The sequence below is a fragment of the Corvus brachyrhynchos genome, unplaced genomic scaffold (genome assembly GCF_000691975.1).
Source record: "Corvus brachyrhynchos isolate BGI_N302 unplaced genomic scaffold, ASM69197v1 scaffold58, whole genome shotgun sequence".
NCBI classification, from domain to species: domain Eukaryota; kingdom Metazoa; phylum Chordata; class Aves; order Passeriformes; family Corvidae; genus Corvus; species Corvus brachyrhynchos.
Genome location: NW_008239539.1, coordinates 1,076,795 through 1,088,479, shown reverse-complemented (window position 1 = coordinate 1,088,479; position 11,685 = coordinate 1,076,795). Strand labels below are relative to the sequence as shown.

General features: G+C 57.1%; 1 protein-coding gene across 2 annotated transcripts in view; it reads right to left on the bottom strand.

The window, feature by feature from the left end:
* The window catches only part of NLRC3 (NLR family CARD domain containing 3), an 11,280-nt gene extending 4,664 nt beyond the window's left edge, over window positions 1-6,616 (bottom strand). The window contains exons 1-9 of one of the 2 annotated variants that reach the window (XM_017741314.1): window positions 6,420-6,616; window positions 5,813-5,961; window positions 3,413-5,156; window positions 2,751-2,837; window positions 2,002-2,085; window positions 1,669-1,752; window positions 1,173-1,256; window positions 980-1,063; window positions 451-534 (exon numbers count right to left, since the gene is read on the bottom strand). In XM_017741314.1, coding sequence (XP_017596803.1) covers window positions 451-534; window positions 980-1,063; window positions 1,173-1,256; window positions 1,669-1,752; window positions 2,002-2,085; window positions 2,751-2,837; window positions 3,413-5,156; window positions 5,813-5,961; window positions 6,420-6,583 — 2,564 coding nt within the window. In that variant the 5' untranslated portion in view covers window positions 6,584-6,616. The remainder of the gene's footprint in view (window positions 1-450; window positions 535-979; window positions 1,064-1,172; window positions 1,257-1,668; window positions 1,753-2,001; window positions 2,086-2,750; window positions 2,838-3,412; window positions 5,157-5,812; window positions 5,962-6,419) is intronic. The other variant, XM_017741313.1, reaches the window with a different exon arrangement.
* Between the last annotated feature and the right edge of the window lie 5,069 nt (window positions 6,617-11,685).

Below are 11,685 nucleotides of genomic sequence, written 5' to 3'. Positions count from 1 at the left end.
AGCTGGGCATGGGGATCCTGTGGGTTTGGGATCCTTGTCACAGGGACAGAACCAGGGCACAGCCACTCATCACCAGGAGCCATCAGCCCTCCTCTCCAGGTGCTGTTCCCATGGGGAATGAAGGTTGCACCATTCCACCCTGACTCTCCCTGCTTAGCCAATTCCCATCACTTTTGAGAGAGAGAAGACCCAAAGCTACTGATTTCCTCCAAGCCAGAATAAAAAGCCATTGCTGGGTTTTAGGGTTAATTCTGTCAGTGCCCCTTGGTGAAGGCAGGGCCAGCCTGGCTGCTGCTGGAGCTGCCACATGATGTTCCAGCCTGCACATCCAGGGAATGTGGAGTGGGAGAGACACGGTGAGGGGCTGAGGGCTTGAGGAGTGGCAGATTTTGCTGCAGGGAGGGGGCTGGGCTGTATTGTAAGGAGTCCAGGCACGGAGGGAGAACTTACTCAAGGCTTTGCAGGCTGTGGTTCACCCTCAGAGCTTCAGCCAAGGCAATGGAGCCGTTGTCTCCCACCGAGTTGCTCGAGAGTCTAAGACAGAAGAGGAAACTTGGAACTGCCAGCAAGGGATTCACCTCCCCCAGGCCGTTCCTGCTGCAGCAACAAGCATGGACTCGCTGCCACCTCATTTCCCACCTACATACACCTCTGTTCTCGTGGCTGGTTGGAGCTGGAATAGCTTTTAATGTTCCCTCAGGGCCTGGAGCCCTTCTGCTTCCCTCTGCCAGAGGGGAGACTTGGCTTCTCCTTTCTTTACGTGGCTCCCTGCATCCCTGGAGGTACAGAGAGCACCTCCCTGGGGCTGCTCCGACGGCAGCGCTGCAGGCCCTGCTCCCCCTGTCCACACCAACCCCTTGGGCAGAGCCAGCAGTGTCCCTCCTGCCTGTCACACGGGCCTGCCCCTTTCCTGCCATTCCTGCCCACAGATCCCGGGAGATGTGGCGCTGGCACTGCCATCCCTCCGCCTCATGCTCACATCAGCTCCCTCAGGCTGCGGTTCTGCTTCAGCGCCTCCGCGATTTTCCGGGCGCCCTGGGCTCCGATGGCGTTTTTCTGCAGGCTGCAAAGGTGAGGAAGGCACCTGTGAATGCCAGGTGCCACATCCCCATCGGTGCCACCACACTCTGCTGGGTGGCTGGAGGGGGGGACAGCAGGTCCCTGCCACTCACTGCAGGGTCACCAGCCTGTGGTTGGTCAGCAGGGCCTCGGCCAGGAAGGTGGCCCCGTCCTCCTTGATGGAGTTGTGCTGGAGGCTGGGGGAGACAGAGTGAAGCCAGGCATGGATGCTTCCACAGCAGGGCCAGGGGGGCTGCAGGGCAGTGGCCACCTGCCCTGGGGTTTGCTTGCCCTCGTCCCCAGTTGAGAAAGGGGTCTGGTCCCCAAGCATCCCTGACCAGGAGTCTCCTTCCCTCCTCTCCCATGGGATATTCCTTCTTCCATGAAACAGCACCCTGTGAGCTCCCATGCAAGGAAAGGACCTTGATCCTCACCTCAACCCCAACCCAGACCCACTGAAGCCAAGAGGCAGGAGAATCCCAACTTTCTGGCCCAGGGTCTCCCCATGCACTGGCCCTTGGAGCTTGGGAAAACCTCAGTGGGACAGAAGAGGAAGGGGGCTTGCCCCGGGGATCTGCTCCAGGAGGTGCTCCAGAAGTTGAGACTTACTTCAGGGAGAGCAAGATTTGGTTTTTTTTCAGGGCATCAGCCAGGGCTTTGGCTCCGGTGGGGCCGATGGAGTTGCTCCGCAGGCTGGGGCGGGACAGGCAGAAAAGCCAAGGTTAGCAAAGCTGGAGTGGCACAGGCCCAGTTTAAGCCAGATGCCTCCACATGGCACTGCTGAGGTGGGACATCAGGCCAGCAGCTTGTGGTGGTGGCTTTAGGGGCTGGAGCCCCTCCCCAGCTCGGTCAGGCCAGGTGGGATCCAGCCCCACCATGGGCAGGGAATGGTTCCCAGTGGGAACGTGTGCATGACAGGAGCTGGGGAGGGGGAGCACTTACTCCAGCACCATCAGGCTCCTGTTCACCAGCAGCGACCTGGCCAGAGCTTTGGCTCCCTTGTTGCTGATCTGATTTTCTGCCAAGCTGCCCAGAAAAAGGAAAATTGGGTGTTTTTCCAGAGGAGAAAGAGACTTTCACAGACCCTGGCATGTCCCAGGACACAGCTGGGATGGGTGAGCAGAGAGGAGCCATGGGGAGCATTTGGTTCATGGTACAACCAAAGTGATGGATGTTCTCCGGGGGCGGACACCAGGCAGGGACTGCCAGGACTCCGTTTCTGGACATAAAATTCATTTGTGTCATAAAAAGGGAGCTCAGATGGCAGCGTGGGGCAGCCTTGAGGAAGAGCAGGAGATGGGGAAAGTGGGAACCCATCTGTCTGGGATGAAGCATCTCCCTGCATGGAGGTCAGGAGCCTGTGCCCCCCATGCAGCAGATGCTCCACGCAGAGCCTCGAGCGTCCAGCAACCTGCTGTGACCTTGGGAAGTGGCTTGTTGGGATAACCCATGGATTTATATATTTTTTTAGGAACAGTGAGGAGGCAGGGGTTCCAGGAAGACTGGGCAAGGCAACCTTGGGGTAAGGTCACTGCCTGGGTGCAGGGACTGTGTGAGACTGTCCTTGTCATTAGGCATCCTGGGGAGCCAGTGGGAGAGACATTCCTGGGGGACCCCCACCCTGGTTTTGAGGTGCCCCAGCTCCATGCTGCATCCCCAGGACATCCCATCTGCCCTGGGCCAGGTCCTACCTGAGCCTCTGGATCTGGCAGTCCTTCACGCTCAGCATGCTGCCCAGCAGCTCCATCACGTCGTCCTTAAACTGGTTATTGTCCAGCCTGCAGAAGACATGAGGAAAGAGCAAGAGCAAGGGTTGGGAGATCAAAGTGGAGAAAGGATGATCCTCCCATGACATCTGCCTGTCCCAGGTGGAGAAGCTCAAGGACAGAAGCAGAGCTGACCCAATGCCACCCCCAGGGCAGCTCTCTGCAGGTGGACAACATTGGTGGGCCCATGTCTCCATTGAGACCTGGAATTGTGAGTCACAGGGGAGAGATAACTCATCACTGCCCTCCAGGACTTACAGGGGACTTAAAACAGGGAACAGGTTTAAACTGAAAGAGGAGAGACCTAGATTAGAAGTTAGGAAGGAGTTCTTTCTTGTGAGGGTGGGCAGGCCCTGGCACAGGTTGCGCAGAGAAGCTGTGGCTGCCCCTGGATCCCTAGCAGTGTCCAAGGCCAGGTTGGACAGGGCTTGGAGCAGCCTGGGACAGTGGAAGGTGTCCCTGCCCATGGCAGGGGGTGGGATGGGATGATCTTTAATGTCTCCTCAACCCAAACCAATCTGTGATTCCAGAAGTCACAGCCTGGCATCTCTGCTCACTTCTCCTGGTGCAATCCCACGAGGACTCACCTGAGGCTGTGGCAGAAGAGAAGCTGGGAGAGCAGGCTCTTACATACATTGTAGGTGAGGCAGTTGGACAGGTTTGTCTCCTCCAGACAGACATCCGAGACCTGCAGGAGATAAGCCAGGGCAGAGCAGTTCGTGGGGGTGAGCATCCCAGCCAAGCTCTCGCTCCTCATCGCCTCCTCCACGGCCTTGGCGATGTCCGTGTGCTGCATTTCCTGCAGGCAGTGCATGGCGTTGACGGCGTGCGAGGAGATGGCGTGGTCGGTGTTCAGGCAGCCCTGCAGGACGCTGATGGCCTGGCTCCTGAACCCGCTGCGCTCGTCCTCCTCCAGCAGCCACCCGGCCAGCAGCTTGTTCACCTGTGGGGACAGCAGCCCTGAGAGGAAGCGGACAAAGATGTCCAGCTGCCTGTCCTCGGCCTGCAGCGCCCTCTGAACGGCGCTCCTGAAGTGGTTGAGGAAGCCCAGCTTGAGCCAGGACATGCCGCTCTCCACAAAGAGGTCGAAGATGGTCCGCTTGGCCGCCGTGTAGTAATAAAGAGCTGCCAGGAACTCCTGCATGGTTAAGTGGGAGAAGTAGTAGGCTGTGGAGGTCTGCATGTCCTCCTTGAGCAGGAGGCGGGTGGAGAGGCTGCTGTGCAGCAGGGAGAGGTCGATGCCGTAGGCCTTCATGTCCTGCTCGTAGAACACGTGTTTCTTCCGCAGCAGCCCGTAGAAGGCCAGCCTGCCCAGGCTGCCCACCAGCTTCTTGCTGGTGTTCACAGCCTGCTCGATCCTGAGGGTTTCTCTCGGCTTTTCCAGCCAGTCGCCACTCAGAGCCATTTTAAAATAATAGGAGTAGATTTCTGACAGGGTCCTGGGGACCACAGCTGCTTCTTGGGATTGATCGTTGCAATGTTTCAGGAAATAAGCGATTGAGGAGCCAGAAATCCAGCAAAAACCAGGAATGGTGCACAGGACGTGTAGCGACCTGTTAGCCCTGATGTGCTTCAGGACTTGGCTGGACAGGTCTCTGTTGTCAAGGAACATCTGGTCCAAGAAGTCCTTCATCTCTGCAGCCCCAAACCCTCGGATTTCCGTCATCCTATCAACCAGCCCACCAGGAATCTGCCTGGCCGCCGCCGGCCGCGACGTGACCCACACAGAGGCCTCCTGCAGCAGGTTTCCCCTTATAATGTTGGTGATCAGGTTGTCCACTTGGATCTCCTTTTTGGGATCGGTGCAAACCACTGTGTTGGAAAAATCCAAGGGGGTCTTGAATTCATCCAGGCCGTCGAGGATGAGCAGGGTCCGGGCGGCTCCGGCTGAGATGCAGCCGGGCTCGGTGATGTGAGGGAAGGCCAAGCAGAGGAGGCGCTCAGCAGAGAGCTTCTCGTAGGTGTTGAGCTCCCGGAAGGTGAGGGGCAGCACGAACATGATGTCCCTGTTGATGTCCCCCTTTGCCCAGGTGCAGACAAACAGCTTCACAAGAGTGCTCTTGCCAATCCCGGCCACGCCGATGGTGACAGAGATCCGAGGGGGGATGCTGACTTTGGAGAGAGGCAGGAAGAGCTTCTCCAGGGGGATGCTCTTGGATACGTTTGGCAGGCCTTTGGTGGTTTCAACCTGCAGGATGTCGTGCTCCTTCTGCTGGATGTCGGTCAGGCCTTCCACCAGCAGCAGGTTGGTGAGGCGCTGCAGGGCTCCTGGCTCCAGGCCGTTCCCGTAGGAGCTCTGGAGGCTCTCCAGGTGTTTCTGCACCATGGGTTCTGCACAGAGAAATGGAACAGGGGTGAGGAGGAAGAGGAGGAACCACAAAGGCAAATGACAGAAGCTGCTTCACTTTTCTGCCATGCCCATGCAGAGGGAAACCTCATGGAGCCCTCACATCCTGGTGGGAAGGTACATGGCAGGGCTCAGAGGGCACCAGTAGGCCTAAAGGGCTCTGACCAACCTCACAGTCAGTCCAGAAGCCCATTTAAGCTCAGCCTGGGCCTTCAGCCTCAGCTTAAGTATGTTGTAGGACCTAGACCTTGGTCTTGGACCTGATCACTCTGCCCTTGCCTGGTGGCCACTGGACTGTCTGAACCTGGTTGCCCTTGCTGGGCCTGATCCTGACCTCTCAATTGACTTACAACTTGACTTCATTCCTGCCTCATTGCCATGGACTTGTCTGATGAACTGGACTCTCTGATGAACTGGACTCTTGGCTGAACCTGTCCTGCTCCCCTGGCTCAGGTATCACAGCGAAATTAAACCCTCCAGCAAAGGCTGGACAAGCAGAGATGGTGCTGCGAGAGATTCAGAGCAGACATCAGCTGAGGTTGGAGCCTTCCAACCAGGAGGGAAACCAGGGAAACCTCTGCTGGCAAGAGGGTTGCAAAGAGAGCCTGGAGCCAGCCAGGACATCCACCACAGCCCTCACCTGCTCGGGTAGGGGGCTCGCTGCCTGCACCTGGGCAGCCTCCTCGGCCGTCAGGAGCTCCAGCCTGCGCAGGTGGGAGATGATCTCCTCCAGGAACTGCAGAAAGATGGACCTCGCCAGCTGCTCGCGGTACCGGTTGATCCAGGCCCCTGCGGGACAGGACAGCGGGACAGGTGGGTCCTGGGCCAGCCCTGGGAATGTGGGTGAGGGGTGACAGGGAAAGGCAGCAGTGGAGAATTCCTTCTGACTCTGAAGGTAGCAGTGGGGGAGCTAGAGCCCTCCTGAGTCCCCTTCTTGCAATGATGCCATCCCAAAGCCCTGGCAGGAGGCTTTGCTAGGAGCTGCTAGGTCAGGGCAGCAGCCACTGAAATTGGAGTCAAAAGAGGCTGAAGAACACAATCATGAAATGGTGTTTTCTCCTAGAATCCAAGCCCTTGCAGAGAAAAAAGACTGAGCAAGATCATTCCTCTCCAGAGATAGCCATTCCCCCTGCGCCAGCACAGCGCTCGCTTGGACTGGGAGCTGCTCACAAGTTGGTGCCCCACCTCATCCTATTTCTGCATCCAGAACTCTCCCGAGGTGATGGATCTGCCCAGCCACCACTCACCTTCCATCAGAGGCCTCCCGTGGCATGGGTGGTCCCTGGGTGAGGAGCTCTGTGGTGGCAGCAGCGTCCCATGGACCACCCCGTGTCCCCCCGGCCAGCTCACAGCACTGCCCGGGGCTCCTCAGCCCCTGCCCATGGCCCTGGTGGAAGAAGAGGAGAAGCATCAGGAGCAGTGTGGGAAGGAGCCCACTCTGAGCTATGGTGGTGCTGGGTGGGGTTCAGCCAAGGGTCCTTCAGCAGCTTTTGGCTACAACAGAGTCCCCTTCACTGCAGGCCTGGCAGGGGCACAGCTGGGACCAGCTTTGCCCAGACCTCAAGTGCCACACACTGGGTGCCTTCACCACCACCACTTACGCCACAACCTTTGTCAAGCACGGTGGTGCATTAATTGCCCTGACAATGCCCCTGTGCCACCTGGGGAGCACCCAAAGTGCCACCACTGTCACAGCGCTGGGAACTGCTTGTACGCTCTTCTTCTCTGGGTTGTGAAGGAAGCTGTGGGGCAGCAGGCAGAGGGATGTAAGGCCTGTTTTGGTTTCAAACCCACCTTGCCCCCATCCAGAGCCTCCGTTGGGGCTTGCTGAGTGTGGCCAGCACCACATCCTGTTGTAGAGTTCTGAAGATGCTCTGAATCATCAGCCAGAAAAGAAGCATCTACCTGCTCCCTCCCCCTCAGCTGCTGCCTAACCACGCTGAGGGTTTGGTGTTTGCTTTTAAGAACATCTGCTCAGAGTCCTGTTGTTCTTTGAGCAGAGGTGGAGAGGGAAATGTCTCCATGCCTGAGAGTGTTCCCAGTTCAGGTGGCACTGTGCTGTAGCCTCTCCACCAGCCCCAAAGTCTTCTCCAGGCGGGAACTTCTGAGCCCCAGGGGATGTGTGATCACAGCAGCAATGCACACACAGTGTCCTGGGGCCTGTGTCCTGGCACCTTTCCTCCTCTCCACCTGGCCTACAGGATGCTCTGGATCCATGTGAACACCTCCATGCTGGTCAGAGGCTCTGCAAGAGGGTCCCTGCCCACAGACAGCCTTGCCTTTTTCAAACCCACCCCTGAGGGGAACATGGGCACTGTGGGGGCTTTGATGCAGCCTCGCCAACAGGTACAGGTAATTCTCCTTCCTTTGGTCAAACCTCTTCTAGGCAAAAAGCACAGATGTAGCTGGACCAGGAAAACCTGGTAGAGTTTCTGGTCCATGGTGTGAGGTCAAGGTGCTTGGAACTTCTCCTTCTGTTCATCCTCTCTCCCAGGGATCCATGCTGGGGTTTATTTCTCCCACCAGAAGCACAAGACTGCAGGAGGGACCTGACAGCATCCCCAGGGCTGAGTTCCTCACAGACCATGGCTGGATCTGCCACAGACACATGTGGCACGTCCTCCAGAGTGGGGTAAGTGACAGAAAGTGCTGGGTGACAAAGCACCAGCCCAGCCCCACCTGCCCAGGTGGTTCCTGACAAGCCCCTGTAGGGCTGGGAGGTGCTGTTGGAGCAGGGTCTGAGCCCACCACCTCTCCCTTCAGGATGGAAGCCTGGGCTCTGCCCTGGCTGCCCAGCTCTGGACCCCTGGTGTCAGCGGTGTCAGAGGTCCACGAGCCCGTGGCAGTGGTGGTGATCCCACAGCAAAGCCCTTTCTCCATACCGGGAGCAGCAGGGCCCCAGCAGCAGCTCTTACTCATCACCCCCCATGCAGTGGCCCGGTCAATGAAGATCCCATCAATTAAGGGAGCTCAGTGAGCAATTCACAGCAAAATGTTCACCCTTTGATGTGTTCTTGTCTCTAACTGGCCTGGAAGGTTCAATTAAGCCTTTGCAGTGCCCAGGTCTGTCTCTCATCTTTGCTGAGCAAGCCAGAGCACAGCCAGAATGAAAGGGGCTTTTGCTGCTTGCAGCGATGTTCCCTGCAGCCCTTCCTCTGAAACGTGGCCCTTTGATGGGGGAAACCTGCTCCAGCACCACAGAATGTTTGATGGTGTCCTCTGGTGCTCCTTCAAAAACCACCAGCCGTGGGCCAGCTCACGCAGAGGCATCTCACTGGGAGAATGAAGCAGCAGAAGAAATAATGCAGGGGCTGCGATTTTTTTCTGGTTCCAGTAGTTTCAGGTGCAGCTCTAGGACCACACAGGGCTGCTGAAGGCTGCGTGCTGAGGGGGTGGAGGGAGTTACCAGCTCTCACAAGAGATGTCTGAAGGGTAAGGGCCAGCCAAAGCCAGGTTCCAGAACTCCTACAGAGATCCAGGTGTGTCCAGGATGGGACGTTCCAAGGCTGCTGGCTGTGAGTCCTCTTCTGGGACTCTGACACCTCTGCCTGAGGTGTCAATCCTGCACATCCCAGGTGTGCAGCTGTTGCCTGGCCAGGATCCAGCAGGGACAATGTCCCACCGGCAGCCAGAGGAGCGGTGATACAGGTTTGTGTCTGCCCTGCCTTGCCTGTGTCCGCAGGGAAACTGGGATAAGAGGCTGGAGGGTGGGAGGCTGCCCAGCCAAACTGATGAGTGGCACCTGCAAGGCCCAGGGAAGGAAATGGGGATTTTCTTGGCAAGAACTTGGCATTAACACGTTTTTTTTTTTTTTTTGCTTAGTGTGGTCCAAAGGTCCAGCCCAGGAGAAAATCCTCTCTTCTAAGGATGTTTAGACAACACCGATGTGTTCTTCCAGCAGCTCCAATCCCACCATCCCTACAAACCACCATGCTACATCCCACCTGAGTGTCCCTGCCCAAAACCCATCAGTGCCTGGGGGCCACAAGCACCATGCTGGAAGGTCCACAGCCAATCCTCTCCCAAACAGCTGCTGTGGTTTTCGCTGTGTCCGTCCTGTTCCAGGATTCAAACTGCTGGCACCAACACCAGAGAACAGGGGCCTGGATGTAGCTGCTCCTGCTCATCTCTGGCTCTAATTCTGTACGTGCAGTTTCGCTCCTGGAAGTCCAACATGACCAGAGCAGCATTCAGGGAATCCAGGATGAAGGGACAGTCCTGAGGTGGAAGCATGAAGCTGTCTGGAGACAACAGGCATTTACTGCCTCCCAGATCCTCCTCCTGCCCCAGACAGATCCATCACTCCGTGCCTTAGGAATCTGCTGAGGAACTGGGACCGTACCAGGTCTGGAGATGTCCCAGCAGCTGCCAGCAGCACCAGGACTGCATCAGGTGACACCCAGCAGTTGGAAATCTGTGTTTGTCCCCCTGCAGGGGCTCGTGGGCAGATTCACCAGCAGCATCAGGGGGGGAGGAGGTGGTTGGCACCTCGAGTGGGACTTCCCAGCTCGCAGAGCCCTGGGGACCCCACCTGCTGCGGTGGGCTGGGGGTGGGCTGAGGGTGCCAAGGTTAGACAGGCACCAAAGTGCTGGGCAAGAGCTCCTGCATGGCTGCAGGCACCCACAGATGGAAAACATCCGAAAATGGCCTGATCTATAGCGTTTAGATAAGGTTAAAAGCTTTTTATATGAGCTAAAAATGGCATCATCACACAGCACCTGCAGCAGGTGGGAGGTGCCCACTCCAGCTCAGCTCCATGCCCCAAACACGCAGGAAACCTCAGCCTGGCCATCTCCTTGTCCATGTGCCACCACCGTGGGGTTTCTCCGCGCAGCCAATCCCCCAGAGCTCTGCGCTCTGGGGTGGGGGAGCCCCGGGAGCGCAGCCCCAGCCCAGCGCTGCCCTTCCTCCCCCGGGCACGGAGCGGCCCCGCCAGACCTTCCCACCACTTCCTGGAGCGCTGGGTTCCTCCGGCGGCTCTCGGGCTCCTTTACCCTCACACCTTCGGGGCTTTTTAGCTACTTCTCCTGCCTTGAACTGATCCCACCTCGGAGGTCAGCGAGCTGCATGAAAACATTTCCCGAGGCAGCACCTCCAGCTGCTCCCCCGCAGCTGAGCGAATCCCGAAGCCAGGATGGAGGCTGCCACCTTTTGGCAGAATCGAAGAGATTTCACATCGTTAATTTCTGTTAATTAAACGATGCAATTGAATACCTTCTGCATTATTACTCAGTTGTGACGCTTGCAGACTGGCGAGTAACTCAGTTATCTAAGTTTGCAGCTGACTTGTATTTTTTTGGTCTGGATTTAATGCAAAATCTATTTTATGTCAAATTTAATCTCTTCCAGGTTTGGGTTTTGGTTTTTTGTTTCCTTAAACCCAAACCCCAACCCCAATAACAGGGCCCAGCAGGACACAGCAGGGGTTAAATAGGAGGTGAGGGGCCATGAAGGGCCCCTGGGCTGGATGCCAGCAGTGCTAACCCCAAATCTCACCAGAAAAAAAAAAAGGAAAAATCAATCTGTGGGTGATTCCAAACGGCTAAAAATGAAGCTAATTGTGGAGAGGAGGTGTCTTGCGGGGCACTGCCGCACCTCACAAGCTGCAGAATGAAGGCTGATGCATTTCCTGAGCTGGCCGTGCCCCTGGGATGCTTTACCACAGATGTGCAAACAGCTGATAGGAAAGCAGATCCTCCCAGCACACAGCTTCTGCCCTTCCCACCCACAGGATCTCAGGATATCAGCACAAAAACTGGGCAGGAGCTGCTGCCAGCCCGGGCTGCCGGGATGCTGACGGATGTGGTACCGCCCCAGCGACCTCTGGGGTTTGATCAGAACAATCTTTCTGGGCTTGCAGAGCACCCAAAGAGCAGCTGCAAGTTCTCCAGAAAGAAAATTTTGTGCAACATGGACATCCTGACTGCGAGGTGTCCCCTGGCTCCCAGAGATACCTGTCTGGCTTTGGATAACTCTCCCACGTGGTGGCCAAACCCTGAGTGACGGTGATATCCCAGAGGGTGACAGTAGCCAGCCCGTGCTCCAGCAGGTGCTGTCCCCAGCAGCCCCGTATTTATGGGATACACAGTGCCCATAAGTGCCTAAATAACAGCAGGATTAAGTCTGATGCCCTGAGGCAGGCCACTATGCCCGGGCTCTGTGCCCACCTGGGTGCAGGGCTGAGCTCCAGCTCCCCGACCTGCTCCTGTGACACCCACACCCACTGCTTTGGCTCTGCCCCACTCTTTGGCACAATTTTGCACCGTGCCACAGGCGAGTGTGTCACTAATCTCCTCCTTTTCTATTGGTGGTGCATCTTGGAGTTTATTTTGGACCGTTTGGAAGTTAATTAGTTCAGCAAATGACATTAAGGTGGGGGAAAGCTGCTGCACAAGGCTTTGGGCAGGCAGGGCGGCCTGGCTGTGGCTGCTTTCATGGCCAAGCAGGCAGAGCAGGCAACGGGACAGAATGCGACATGTGCCAGGTCCCCTGTGAGGTCCCATGCTCATCTC